General features: G+C 34.2%; 3 protein-coding genes across 3 annotated transcripts; all 3 read right to left on the bottom strand.

Annotated features, from left to right (window-relative positions):
- Positions 1 to 2,731: 2,731 nt before the first annotated feature.
- Positions 2,732 to 4,030, bottom strand: LOC124449055 (serine/threonine-protein kinase/endoribonuclease IRE2-like). Its single transcript, XM_046999998.1, has 4 exons — positions 3,974 to 4,030; positions 3,448 to 3,899; positions 3,074 to 3,363; positions 2,732 to 2,922 (listed from the first exon to the last, which is right to left on the bottom strand). The coding sequence occupies exons 1-4, from the start codon at positions 4,028 to 4,030 to the stop codon at positions 2,732 to 2,734; spliced, it is 990 nt and encodes a 329-aa protein (XP_046855954.1).
- On the bottom strand, positions 3,892 to 8,412 carry LOC124447884 (tyrosine-protein kinase JAK2-like). The gene is made up of 8 exons (XM_046998880.1): positions 8,265 to 8,412; positions 8,087 to 8,191; positions 6,434 to 6,568; positions 6,197 to 6,299; positions 5,971 to 6,037; positions 5,233 to 5,467; positions 4,727 to 4,775; positions 3,892 to 4,079 (listed from the first exon to the last, which is right to left on the bottom strand). The coding sequence occupies exons 1-8, from the start codon at positions 8,283 to 8,285 to the stop codon at positions 4,042 to 4,044; spliced, it is 753 nt and encodes a 250-aa protein (XP_046854836.1). The 5' UTR covers positions 8,286 to 8,412; the 3' UTR covers positions 3,892 to 4,041.
- Positions 8,366 to 14,105, bottom strand: LOC124449054. The gene is made up of 6 exons (XM_046999997.1): positions 13,929 to 14,105; positions 13,365 to 13,463; positions 9,030 to 9,305; positions 8,883 to 8,930; positions 8,676 to 8,813; positions 8,366 to 8,454 (listed from the first exon to the last, which is right to left on the bottom strand). Exons 1-6 carry the CDS (start codon positions 14,103 to 14,105, stop codon positions 8,419 to 8,421), a joined length of 774 nt encoding a protein of 257 aa, XP_046855953.1. The 3' UTR covers positions 8,366 to 8,418.
- Positions 14,106 to 14,480: the final 375 nt, after the last annotated feature.

Genomic DNA, 14,480 nt, shown 5'->3' with positions numbered 1-14,480 from the left:
ATTTTGAAAATAAATTGAATTTTGTTTAATGCAATGATTGATTACTTTTTTCAATTTTATTTGTACAAAATAAGTTATTACATGCATGTAAAGAATACAAGGTGATCCTAAAGGGACACTATATACATTCTCTATGGTAACTCTTTACTGCAGTTTGCACACATAGAATTTCATATTGAAGTACAGTGAGATAATTTCTATTGTGTCAGATGAAAGCAAATGTTAGCTTACTTCTTCATTAAAAACTTTTTTGGTGACATTAAGATCAAGCATATCAATATCATAAAACAGGCATATGAACAATCTGAAAGATAATGTCACAAGGTATGTGTTAGGTGGTACACAGGCAGTTTTATGGGAGTATGGTGTATCTTCCAAATTTGTTTCCAATGAAGTGCCAGGCGGGAAGCTGATTCTCAATATAAATATTAGAGCCCAACAAATAATTTTAAACAAAGTCATAAACAATTTGGTTTTATGAAATGTATTAAAAGAGTGACGTTTTGTCCTTACTCAAGACATTTTCAGACTAATTAAGAAGTTAACAAGAATATAGATATAAATATATAGCTGTTTACATAGTTTGAGGTATCAGATTACTGTGAATGTGTAGGAGTGATGTGATGTAAGTGTGTTGTAAGTGTGATGTATTGTTAGGGTGAGGTGTTGAGATTAGAAAAGCTTAACAGTTATGGAGCTGCCTTGGGTGTTAAGTGAAGGTTTTTAGTTTGGAGATGAAGAGGCTTTGTGTGGTATGAGGTCATATGTTGGAGCAGGATGAGATGATTTTGAAATCTCACAAAGCAGTTGGTGGAGTTACTGAGAAATACCATTATGGATTAGTATTGCTTTTCAGTCAAAGGAGAACACTATACTAACCCATTATCAAGTATTCTTTCTCATAGTAACTCCACCAACCACCCTGCTTTGCCAGACGATTTTAAAATCATCTCATCCTGCTCTTTGTTCAACCTCATGATCCACAAAGCCTCCTCATCTCCAAACTAAAACCTTCACTTAACACTCTAGGCAGCCTCATCCCTCTTAAGCTTTTCTAGTCTCAACACCTCACCCTAACAATACATCACACGTACATCACACTTACATCACACTTACATCACATCACACCTACACATTCACAGTAATCTGATACCTCAAACTATGTAAATAGCTCTATATATATCTATATTCTTGTTAACTTCCTAATTTGTCTGAAGATGTCTTGAGTAAAGAGGAAACGTCGTCATTCCTAATAAATTTCATAAAACCAAATTGTTTATGACTATGTTTAAAATTATTTGTTGGGCTCGAATACTTATCTTGCAAACTTTTAAAAAAATGTGAACAGATGTTGTTATCCAATTCATGCCCAATCTTGTTGTTAAAGTCTAATTCATGCCAGATGTTCCACTCTTGTTAAAGAATTGTTAACTCGAGAATAAGTTTGTTACCCCACAGATTATGTAGTTTGTGATTACAACCTACCCAGGTATTTTTGTAACAACGTGCAATGTACAAAGAGCTGGTAGATAATGATGCAATTCATGATCTGAAAGTAAAACAACACTTGGACTGTAAAGTAATAGAAATCCAGAGTGGATTTAACAAATCATAAGAAAGTTTAGTTTAGCCAAGAATCTATTTTCATGAAAAAAAATGAGCAACAATCCAAGGTGTGAGTGAAGAGAAAATCACCAGTGAAGAAACATCACCAACAGCTTGGTTTTTTAACTAAACTAGTTTTTGGTATAACTTGAGATCTACATTTACTGGTTTCATTCAACAGGTGAGTCATTGCGTTCACAAAATAAAAATAATGCTGCCAAGTGAACCAAAATTGGCCAAGTGCACATAGGGGTCCGGGTTCCCTATAAGTTGTCATAAGACATAAGTTGAGTAAATGGTACACGTACATGTTTATGTCTTGTACGTGTTGTAGTGCGTTTTAAAACACGGACAAGACATAAACATGACGATAACTGGGTGAGGAATATTTCTTCCCGCTCATTAGACGAAACTAAAACACGACTACTATATTACGGACTAAAACATTGATGTCGATGCTGTCCTAGCGTATCAAAGAGACTAGTCAGAGACAACCAAAGACGATATCAGAAGCAGGGTAGCCTCCGCTTTACAATCGTCCTCTATACGTGACAACAACTTGACAAAGGACGAGCAACAAGCACTCAAACGACAAAACACAACAACAACATCGTCATTTTACCAGCAGACAAAGCACGCGTGACTGTGGTCATGGACAGGAATGATTACTTCGACAAAATGGACACCCTTGTTAACGACAGACAAACGTACGAACAACTCAAACGAGACCCAACACCATCACTAGTACGCAAACTTGACAGCAAGATCTTCTCTATGATAAAATTTAACATATATCTGAACGCATTTACTATTGACTTAGATGTTCGGTACCACGACCACCCAGACTACACGGCACAAATACCCATGCGAACAATTGTATCATTCTGTGGTTCGCCTACTTTCAAACTTTCAAAGTACTTGACTGACATACTGCAACCACTTACAAACAAATCAAAACACAAGCTACAATCCACTGAAACTTTCATTAAAAAACTGAGCACTATACAAATACCGAACAACTATATAAAACGTATGGAACTGGGAAGTAAAAATGTTTTTAATGTACATTCATACAATTACTTATCATTGCCTTTCCTTCAGACAGGTTCTTTTCTCTTTAAACTGTTCATTCACGTGGTTCGCTTTCATTAAAGAAGTACTTGAGTTCTGTATTGTTTTTAAATTCTTCATTTGACCTCACAGCAGCATGCACCCAAACAGGGAGATTGGGGAATTTCTTGATAAAAAATGCCTTGTGATCGCCAATCTTATAAAATGTTTGTGGTCTTGGCCGTGGTCGATCGTACCAATGTTGGCCTATATTTCGAATAAGTCTCAAGCATTCTGTCAATGAAGGACCATAATTATATATTTTTCCATTTACCTCGTCTGTTCTTAAATAATCATATACATCAGTGTCCATAAAACTTTTCCAATTTGAATACTTGCTATTTAATTGTTTGACTACACTTGACTCGGTCTCGCTCGTCTTTATTGGCTGTTGGTTTCCAAGTTCCAACTTTACATAAAAAGTCAAACTTCTCGTCATCCGACATAAGAAATGGGTGTTTCAAAGATTCGTTAGCAGATGGTCTGTCTTCAGGTCGTAGATTTAACATCCAGAACAAAAGGTCTTTCAATGCTTCATCCTTGATTTGATCTAAGCCAACAGGGTTTCCATTCAACATATTGTCCAGTATATGCCGTTTAGTTCCAAAACGATGTTTACCTTTCGTGGCAACATAATAAGCCAGCATTCTAAAAGGATAAACAATGTAAAAATGCAAAAAAGTAAATTTATTTGTAAACAGTCATATTCCTATACCAACCATTACATCAGACTCTTTCTTGTAACGTCCTTTATCAACTGTATCTTCATCTTCACAATATGATTCAGGTGCAATCCAATACTCAGTTCCCCTGTTAGCCCTGCTTTCATATGTCCTCAAACCATTCTTTAATAGTCGACTAATCCCAAAATCAGCTATCAGAAACTTACCTTGTGAATCTCGGAGAACATTGGAAGGCTTCAAATCCCGATGAAGAATAGGATTTGGGCCGCTGTGAAGATCAGCTAATCCTTTTAAAATTTGTGTAAGAATTTCTGGAAGAGCTTTTTCAAGATCAGGCAAAGTAGAAAATTTCACAAAACTCTCCAATGATTCTTCGCATAAGTCTAATATTAAATAGACATATTCCGTTCCGGTATCCTCTTCTAAGTAGGAATAATTCACAACGTATCTCGACTTCTTTGCATTGAATCCATTCAAAATTTTCTTTTCTTGCTGCGCACTCTTGATACAGTTATCTCAAAGTATTCGTTTTACTGCTTTGCAGTAACCATCCTTTCTCAGTCCCAGAAAAACACGGGTTTCGTTGCTTCCTTTGCCAATGCAAAACTCGTCGGAAAAAATGACACGTACATCGCCAACCAGTTTAACCTCGGTATTCCGATTGCGTCCATATTGAATCAACTTTAATAACAAATTTCTATGTTTTGTAGATTTATCGATGCATTTCCACTCAGGAAACTGCAATTCTTACAATGACATAAAAGTATTACTTTTAGAGGTGAGTGAAACGAAAATAATCTGAAGCATAAGTGTTGCCCACTTTAACCAATGCAATACATACATGCAGTGCACTTTTTGGGCAAACAATGGGCAACATAACAACAATTAAACATAACATTAATTACACAGTCATGCAATCAAATGATTCAAATATAATGACATTGGGTGAGATAAAAAAGTAAAGCACAAAAAGACCTTTTCGTTGTAACTTTTCTGTTGTGCATAACGTATTGTTTTTCAATATATTTTGAGAGCTTTAAAATAAAAATTTGAGAGCATTTTTCTTGTGTCTAAGGTTATTTATTTTGTGGGAGAAGATATAACAAAATGCCTATCTTTTAAAAATAAATTTTTTTCTGTAATTTTTACTACAAAACTTTGACTGTTAGCTAATAATAAAGATTGTAACTAGTGCGTAAGACAATCGCAGAACAACATTTTTAAACTAAAATCACCACAATTTTCCATCTTTTCACAAGCCATGCACTTAGAAAAGTTTCTTATTTCACAACAAAATATGGACACTATTATTCAAACATAAACTTTACCTTCCGTTGGGACTGGACAATATTTCGTTAGTACCGTCGGAAAACCGATCTAGAGAAAACAAAATTTGATATACTTCTATAGTGAATATAAGTTGACTTGTAATCCGACAGTTTAAAGGCATAGAGCCAATTTAAAGTGGAGTAGAAAGCTCAGGCTTACAATGTGCTAAAAAAGGAACACACGACGAGAAATGAAAAAAAATTCATTTTGCCTTTTTGATTATTTTCAAATGACAATTTGAAACGTAAACAAAATGTAAACTTAAATGCAACATAACAAGTATCTCTCATTTCCAGTCAAATGTTACAACTCTTCAATTTGCACTATCTCAAGTTAACCTTATCCATGTCATTAATCTGAATTAATCAACTTTGTCCAGCGACAAATAGGCTAAGTGCATGCACAAAAACGTGTTTGTCTGTACAAAAACATGTCTTGCCACGAACACAAACGTGTCACGCCATATCAATGAAATACACCGTTTTTCCATGCAAACAAAACAAACCTGTTCAGTCTTATAAAACTCCACAAGTTTTACCATACTGTCAAACATGGGCCCATCCTTTAGGCAGTACTTGCCATGGTCGACTAATATTTCGTAATTCTTTATTTCATTGCCGTGAATGAGTGATAGGATATAACTGTCAAAATGTTTGGGACTTTGGCATATCATATAAACGCCAGATGGATTGCTGTTTTCTGTTTTTACCGCCTTTAAGAGATTATCAACCTTCTCTTGCCTGTAAAAATAGTTTCGTAAATGGTAGAGCAATGCAAAAAATAATGATGATAAGTGATGCAAATGCTGGATATTAGCACAATTCAGAAAAAACTGAGATGACAAGGAATGTTGACGAGTTATACTGAGGTGGAGAACATAACACGGACTTACTATACGAAAACAATGTTCATGAAAAACGTCTACCATACCAGGCATTACCTAAACCAGCATAGATAATGGGGGGGGGTATATACATATATATGTTACAATCCACACAGAAAACAATTGATTTCAAAGTAACTTAATACGGTCAAACATGAATATATGAATATTGCCCCCAATTATCGAGCTTTCTACGCCTCTGTACCGCACTTCAATTTCACGATTTTTCATCGCCACAAATCAATCATAGATAACGTACTTATAATAGAAATGGAAATCTATTTCACGTATATTATTTCGAAAATAGGAATGTATTCACGCAGATTTTAACAAAGCAGTTTTTTGTAAACTAGCACTTACTCAATCGGTCCACTGATCCCAAATTGCTGATGGAGTTCTCCAGATGATTTATTATGACCAGATCCACCTAAGACAAAAATCCAATCGATTAAACTTGAACCAAACAAAATCGCTCGCCATATTTTAAAGAAAATTTACAAAACTGATTATTGTCCAAGGACCACTGCTCATTGATGCAAATGTACGTTATTGATTGTCACGGGCTCTAAACAATGTAATTACGTACATTTCATTAAGGTTTTGTATGGGTTCACAAGCAAACGATAAAAGCCATCAATCAATGTCATAAGACTTTTCGCTTTTATCATAGAATCCTCGACGAAAACGACCTACAATCAAATAAAAACTCACAAGAGTTATGTCACATTCAAGATCAAACATCGCTATGAGTAGTTGCTACACCATAAAGCACGAAAAGAGTAAGGGTAATACATTATTATTGAAGCAACAGTAATAGCTTTACCTCGGGAGACAAGTTCTTTCTAATTATGCGGATGCTGACTTCTCCAGACTGGGATTGATTTATGTCGAGGCTTACAATATCTTTATGATCGCAGATGATCTCTTCAACTTTACTGGATTCATAATTACTGCCGTACTAAACAATGACAAAAATCAAATACACGCTCAAATTTCAGAGCATTTGTGCATTACCCCTTTGACTGGTAAACCTTCTAAACATCCCTGTCATTCCTCCATACTATTACACCTTAAATCCACACACCGCTACCTTTGAGGATTTTAAAATACTTTATTCATGCTCAGACTCACAAGAACTTCTTATTCACGAAAGCCTCTTAATCAACAAAATGAAACCATCTCCTAATGTCCAAGGAAACCCCATTGTCCTTCAGTTGCTTTAATCTAATTTCGTCCGTCCTCATGTCTGTATACTTTATGATTGTTTGTGGGGTTTTTTTGTTTCTTTCGTGTTTCTACTTATCCCACGTCATACCATCTTATCCAATATTTACTAACACGTTTTATCCCACCATGTAATTTAATATTATGAAAATAGCATTATGTATATATCCCTCTATACTTGTATTTCAATATTGTCTGATGATGTCTTGAGAGTCAAGACGAAACGTTACACTTTTAAATAAATATTTCTTTTTATGCATTAAATGGCTCTTTTAAAAGCACTTTGCTGGGCTTTGATATTTATATTTAAAGTTCGCTTTCCGCCCGGTATATTTCGGTCACAATTGTGCAGTATGTTTTCAAAAATACAATTGCGGTAATTCATTGCTTACACTGTTTCATGGTGGATTCCTGCGATAGTGGCCTGACTCTGGAGACAGAACTGCTAACTAATTAACTTAATTTGTAACTACAGATAGCCTTTCTTTTAATTCTGCTCAAAGAGAGTATAGTCGCAAAGTATTGTGGCGTCAAATGTGATGGTGCTTGATCTTTTTACGCCAAGTTGATTATGACGCTTTCTATTGAATAGGGCTAGATAGTTTGAAATGGAAATAAAAATACCAAGTGTAGAAACAGTGAAAAAAATGATGATATTTTTCATTTTATACTCATCTGAAACAAAATAGCAAGAGCTTATTTAAACAGGACTTATAGCTACGGCGAAAGAATTCAACTGGATAAATACTATAGCTACTTTATATGTTTCTCCTTGGAATAGCTACTAAGGGATTTTACGTAAAATTATAAACAGAGCTTATTAGTTTTTGCCAATAAACAATGATATTCGTAATAATGTTTTACGTATGTTTTAATGTTTTTTAAAGCTAAAAATTAATGATTGCAAAAAGTGTTTGTGGCTGCACCAATTCACCTAATATGTGACGGGCATTTTTCGTTTTTGTCACGCTGAAAAAAATCAAAACTGCATATAATACAAATCTATAGTAATGGTGATCAATTAACTTCCGTGCCTTGTATGACGTAAAAATGCGCTTTCGTACTCAGGCTCTTTTCTCCCGGCCATGATTAAAAAATCCCAACATTTTGCATGTTTTGAACCAAACAGTACAAAAAGTTATCTATCGATCAACTATATTATTTGAAATGTTTTTTGACAGACCACCTTTGGTGAAAAAATGGTAAATATACACATTACAGAATATCCTACATTCAGTGTATTGGCACGTACCTCATCTTTCTGGTAAGTACGCCTTTTTTTAACGCCATTTGGTGATATCAGAATCTCACATTCTACAGGCAAGACTTTATCTTCCGAAGGAGCTTGGTAATAAAACTGAAACAAACAATAATTATAGTCATATTCAAAATAGTTTTAAGAGCAGGAAATAGTATTAGTAAGATGATACCATTTTCACAAGAATATTCATAACACCAAAATCAGGAACACGCTCAAGGACTTTTGAAAACGAGATTTTCGCGTTGTCTACATTTGCTTGCTCAGTTTTGAACTGTGGGAGTTGTGTCTTCAAATGAGATCGTATTTTTTTTGGTTTGTAGTCTTTACTCACAAACAAATGAGCAATACCATGGCATTTCCTACAAATATATACTTTATAGATAAAAGTAGTTCTTTACAGCTCAACCCCATTCATGTCTGAATGAGTTTATACACCAGCATTGCAAGCCCTTATGGCCATTCAAAAAACAACAAAACAAACAGTTCATAATGTATGAGTACATTTCAAAAGTGGATCCAATATCTAAAGAAAGCTCTCAACAACCTCAACTAGTTACTTGAAATTAAAATAACCATGTACCACTTGTGGTTTGTCAAGAACTTCTTTGGCAGTTATGTTTTTTTCGTGAGCTTGGATTATTGACTCAAGAACTAGCAAAGTGAGATGATCTTTCCAGGACAAGTTGTCCACTCTTTGCTTGATGTAATCCCATCGACACTGTAGGTTAGTGATAATCATTATGCATTTGTCATTAAATAACTTAACAAAGAACATAAAGTCACTTACAATTTGATGATATATGCTAATAAGAAAGGTGACCAAAATCAATAACACCTACAAATTGAGATAAGCCAGCAAATGACCCCAAACCAGCACAAAGGCAAGCAAAAAGTGTTATTTTTGAAAATAAATACACAAAATTACAGTTGTTACCTGCATGACAAAGTATTCAAATGTAGCAACATTCACAGCTTTTAAATAGGAACCAGCAACAGCTCTAAATGCAAGCCGAAAGAAAAAGACCTGATTGGAAATGTCTTCCGATATTATATGTTTGGGATTATAATAATGATCTTTTTGTCTGTCACATTTTTCTGTTATCTGGCATTCGATGTCAAGGCAGTGTTCACAGTCTGTTGTCATAAGTGTGAAGAAATGAAAAGCCATAGGAGCAATGTCCAATTTCTTGCAAATTTCAATGCATACATCCTGTTTTCAAAAAATATGCAAGTTATTCATGCAATAAAACAAAAAATTGGGGCATTTGTTAAAAAATTTCTTAATTGGAAAGAAACCTAGTCTTGATTGCAATCAGATGTTGAATTTTTTGATAACTGTTACACCCTCCAGTCTAATGTCTTCTTCAGAGGTGATCTGTCGTTGAGTCTTAAGTCTTTATATACTTCATTCAAATGTCTTCATCAGGAAAGATCTGAGGTTGAAACTTGAGTTCTTATTTACTCCAGTCTATTCTCTTCATCATCAGAATTGATATAATGTTAAAACTTTATTCCTTATATAGGTACTGCAGTCTAGTGTCTTGATCAAGAGTAATCTGATGAAAAACCTTGATCTCTTATGTACATACTGCAGTGTCTTGTCTTGTTTATTTTTATTTAAAATTCTTGAAATGACCACAATGTATTACTTAGCCAATAATCCTTCATTTTAGAAAGTAAAATATAAACTATTAAGCAAGAAAATTCAAATAGGTGAACTAACATATTCTATACAAATTATTCTTGACCGTTATTGTACCTCTGGGAGTTGAATTAATTTGCACATGAATGGTGTAAGTAGTAAATTAACAGGAAATAATTCGTTTAAGTATCAAATTTATCGCGATGATGGAAGCAACCAAATCAATTTTACAATGAATTTGTCCCAGGTATAACGACACACGTCCAACAAAAGTCGAGTGATTTGTATAGGGGAGATATTTTTTGGAATACTCTGTACAAACCATATTTTTCTCATTGAAAACACGCGCAATTATGTAGCTACGATGTCTCAATGCTTTACATACTTTGACACGCAACTCAGGCGTCTGTTGTGGGGTAAAGAATTCACCATTTGCTAAACAAACTTTCCCACGTCTATCCACTGGTCTTTCGAATGACATAATTTGTCCACAAATTCCCAATATTTTCAGAGCTAGATAGCGCACACGGACTTTTACAACTTTGTCTTACATGCTGCCATTAGAAATGTATGCAAAAATGAGCAGGGGGTTTCCAGAAATGAATTTTAATGTTTTTTTGAACTAAAGATAAAATTCCTGAATTTTCCTGCGAAATCCTTTACAATTCCTATAATATTCCCGAGCTTTTTCACAAATAGGATTCAATGAAATTGTTTTTTGGCTTTGTCCAAATAAGCCAAAAAACTCATTTTACTATCTAAACGAGGTATTTAAAACAACTTAAAATAGCTAAGGTGCCTCGGAAGAGTGAGAAATTACGAAACAGGTTTTTCGTGATGAAATTATAATTTTCGTGAATTTTCTTCTTCCTTACATTATATAAAACAAAATAAAACAAATTCCGAAAACGGACATCTCGTTTTCTCGATATTTAAGATAATACAAGAGTTTAAAAACAAAAGATGGTGTAATATTTCGTCTTTATTCCAAAGACATCAACAGACTAATAGTTTACAATGCAGGCTGCGAAACTTTTATATAATTTTTACAAGTGGAAGTGACAGTTACGTAATTAGAGAACCTTTAAAGGTTCTAATACAATCCATAAAATGTGTAACCGTACGTCCTGTGTCCCAAGTGCAGGAGTCACCATTGCACTGTGGTGATAGCTAATTTTAGGCACACAGGCCGCGCAAATTTAATATTTTCTTACTTTGGTAGGATTATATTGCTTATTGTTGACGATTCTATTCAGATTAAGACTCACCAATGTATGCCTAAATTTGTGAGCGCAGAGGCCTCGCACGTGGCAAGTATTTCTTGCCATCGCACTACACGTACGTACATAATATAAACCAAAAATCATTTGATATTCTCAAACAGTTATACTAGATTATAAATAGTTGTTTCTAGGACTACAAGATCACTTCTGAGAGCTTATACATATATATTGTCTACTTGTAATAACACATTAAATGTACTTTTATCCACCGTCTGAAAAAATCCACAGACACACAGAAACAAATCGAGATTTCGCCAGCATCTCAGTCAGGTGAAAGATTAGGCTGAGTCATCTCACGATTAGTGTGCTTCCGAGCGTCAGTGAGGCAGCAAAAATACACATATATAATAACGTATCATAATATATGTATAATACGTTACTCCATTCTTATGATTGTGAAAGATCGTGGTTTCTTGTCCGTGACTGTCCAAGAATGAGTTATATATGAATCATTCACTCCTTTTGTGTAGTATTCTGACAAATGGTCGTTTTAGTGTCTATTGTTTGCTGTGTAATCACTGATTAATACGACCGATATATCAAATATTTCCTTTTTTAACTGCGCCAACCTTCGATAAAACACAAGTACACAGCACTTGAAAGAATAATGTAAATCACTGAGGATACGATGCTTGTCCAAAGATTTTCCTGCAATGTAACTGTAAAAGATTTGATGTGCATGGAACGAGAGGGTGTACATTTTTGGGGCACCACGAACTAAGCCAACCTTAACAACGAGCTTAGCGTTTTTGTGACTTGACTAAGCACACAAAGTCTTACAGTTTGCAGTTTCTTAATACTTTGCCCTTTTACACGATTTTACAAAGTTTGCAGGCTAGACCTTATTGCACCAAAGAAGTGACGTTTTCAACTCAATCTACCTTTCAAAAACTGCATATTAAGTGATTTTTGCTAAACCTGATTTCAACTAACAATAATTGTTGACTATACTGATCTATCTGTGTTAATGACGAATCCATCGTCTAAGACTTCCATTTACGTTATTTAGTAAAACAGTTAATTATATACTTAATGAATGCAGTAAATTTCTATACATGAATTTCTACATATATGAAACTTATATTTAAATGTCCAACGTCGTCAGTCTTTACCCCAAAGTAAAGTCAAGACTGATAAATTAAATGGTCACTGTATAAATGTAATGGGAATTCACTAGGAAAAATGGAATGTTTGCCTGTTGCTGATACTAACAACATAGAATATTAAACTCATTAATTTGGAGGGAGGTATATTCATATATTCATGTTTTACCGTATCAAGTTTTTCTGAAATTCATTATGTTTTGCTGATTATGAAATTCAAATATGAATATGACCCCCTCCCCCAGTTATCGAAATTGCTACGACATTGGATACAACACTAAGCTTCAAAAAAAGCATTATGCATCTGCTTGGCTTACACTTCATCAGTCACTTTAGCAATTGCAATGAAAAACCAAAGTGGAATAGTTTTGGATGGTCTTTATATTTTTCATATTAGGCGTTTGGCGTGCGTATTAATTTATTTCTTCAATAATGTTTCCTTATTTTACAAAAATGTATTATTTGTGAACCAATTTTTATTTACCCCATTAATACATTATATGTGTTATATATAAACCTAAATAATACATTATATGTTAAAAAAGGCAAAGTAAAATCAAGTAATTTCATAGCATTTACTTAACACTGTATGATTGTAGACAGGCAATATACAGGGTGTATAAAAAAATTGACTTTTAGAAGTTCTTTGAACAAGATGTAAGAGGGTAATAAGCAAAAACATTTAGTGATTCTAAGTACTTGTAAGTTGTACGCAAAGCTGGCAGCTGGGCGTTGAAATTTCTAAAGACGCAAGTTCTTTATTATTGAGAGAACTCGTGTTGAAACCTCTTCAAAATAAGTTTGTGGAATTAATATCTGTCCTGAAAATCAACAAAGAACAAAAAATAAATATATATTATCATACATTTTATAAAGTTAATTTAAACTCACCAGAAATGTAGTTACGTAGCATGCACTATATTCTTCATAAATTAATGTAACTACCTATATAATTAAGTTCCTCTGAAATGAATGGTTCCTTGCAAATTATAACAAGTATTTATAAAAATATTACTCACCCTATTATCAAAGCTTAAGCAGCGCAACTGTTACAATGAAAATATGGTCATAAAATATGTTTCTACTTTACATTCATATACGAAGATTCTTCCTTTCAAACAGGCCAGATTCTGCTTGGTTCAAATTATTCATTAATAAGGTTCGCTCTCGTTGAAATTAAAAAAGTTCTTAAGTTCTGTATTGGTTTTTAATTTATCGTTTGACCTGACAGCAGAGTGCACCCGAACAGAGAGACTTGGGAAAAGTTTGAAAAGAAATGCCTTGTGATCACCAATCTTATAAAATGATTCTGGTTGAGGTCGTGGACGATCGTACCAATGCTGAACAATGTTTCGAATTAGTCTTAAGCAATCAGTACAAGAAGATGCATACTTACGCATTTTTCCATTCACTTCATCTGTTATAAAAAAATCATACTATGTATTTGACTTTTCCAATTTGATGAGTTATCATTCAATTGTTGAATGACACCTGACATGAATCAAATCCGCTAGCATTATGCAATTATGTGGGAGGCCCCCAACTTGATTAGTGACCAGAGGCCAGAAAGACCTTAATGGTAAGAATTCCAACATTAAAGTTAAATAGAGGTGATGAATTTAAATACTAAAGATCCTTTTACGATTTGATGACTGTCTCAGCTCTCAAAGGATACCTGACTAGCCCCCTCGATCATAATTACCTCGTCTTTACTACAAACATGTTACTATATGCGGAACCAAGACACGATTGCTTCCACTGTTCACTTTCAACGTCTAGCTGCTCAACACTATTAAGAAAATCACCTCCCACCAATCCCCACCAACAAATATCTTACCACAAAGAGCAAATGCATCTACAACTTTGCGATATTTAAGCTTTGGTTCTTCAGGTTCCCAACAATTCCTACGAAAGTTAAACGACTCCACGGAACTGAACGCGATCAGTCCCGTTTTCTCCTCCATAAACAAAGACTTCCACATTTAAAAGAAAGCTTAATAGAGTTATTTAGCAAACACGACGTTTTTTCCAAGACGTCGTCAAATTTTCGCGACAGATCTGAGTCTAGGATGCCACCACGTCGTAAAATATTTGTGATTTAGCAGACCTTTCGAGTGATATAATCTTGTTTCTGTCCAAAAGTTGAGTTTGTTTCAGCCATTGTCGATACAACAAAAGGGGCCCAAAAATCACAAAATTATATAAACAAACGATAACTCGGCCCATTCCGTCGTAACAGACCGCGCGCCGAAAATTTTGAATTATTTGATTTTGTATATTTTATATATTTACCAAAGGTAGGCAACTATCATCGCAGTTACGAGCACATACCTTTACATAAAGTAATAATACGTAAA

The sequence above is a fragment of the Xenia sp. Carnegie-2017 genome, unplaced genomic scaffold, assembly GCF_021976095.1.
Source record: "Xenia sp. Carnegie-2017 unplaced genomic scaffold, XeniaSp_v1 HiC_scaffold_23, whole genome shotgun sequence".
NCBI lineage: Eukaryota > Metazoa > Cnidaria > Anthozoa > Malacalcyonacea > Xeniidae > Xenia > Xenia sp. Carnegie-2017.
This window is presented reverse-complemented; position numbering and strand designations above follow the sequence as displayed.

What these genes read in the sequence shown, in the direction of transcription:
- LOC124447884 (XM_046998880.1), bottom strand. Translation starts at nt 8,285, where the DNA reads ATGAATATTCTTGTGAAAATG. An exon ending in GAAAGAACTTGTCTCCCGAG is followed by an intron (nt 6,300 to 6,433) that starts GTAAAGCTATTA and finishes ATTTGATTGTAG; the next exon opens with GTCGTTTTCGTCGAGGATTC. An exon ending in AGTTTTATAAGACTGAACAG is followed by an intron (nt 4,776 to 5,232) that starts GTTTGTTTTGTT and finishes TGTTTTCTCTAG; the next exon opens with ATCGGTTTTCCGACGGTACT.
- LOC124449054 (XM_046999997.1), bottom strand. Translation starts at nt 14,105, where the DNA reads ATGTGGAAGTCTTTGTTTATGGAGGAGAAAACGGGACTGATCGCGTTC. An exon ending in TTGAATACTTTGTCATGCAG is followed by an intron (nt 8,931 to 9,029) that starts GTAACAACTGTA and finishes CTCAATTTGTAG; the next exon opens with GTGTTATTGATTTTGGTCAC. An exon ending in TTCTTGACAAACCACAAGTG is followed by an intron (nt 8,455 to 8,675) that starts GTACATGGTTAT and finishes ATATATTTGTAG; the next exon opens with GAAATGCCATGGTATTGCTC.
- LOC124449055 (XM_046999998.1), bottom strand. Translation starts at nt 4,030, where the DNA reads ATGTACGTGTCATTTTTTCCGACGAGTTTTGCATTGGCAAAGGAAGCA. An exon ending in CAAAGGAAGCAACGAAACCC is followed by an intron (nt 3,900 to 3,973) that starts GTGTTTTTCTGG and finishes AACTGTATCAAG; the next exon opens with AGTGCGCAGCAAGAAAAGAA. An exon ending in CGAGCGAGACCGAGTCAAGT is followed by an intron (nt 2,923 to 3,073) that starts GTAGTCAAACAA and finishes TTCGAAATATAG; the next exon opens with GCCAACATTGGTACGATCGA.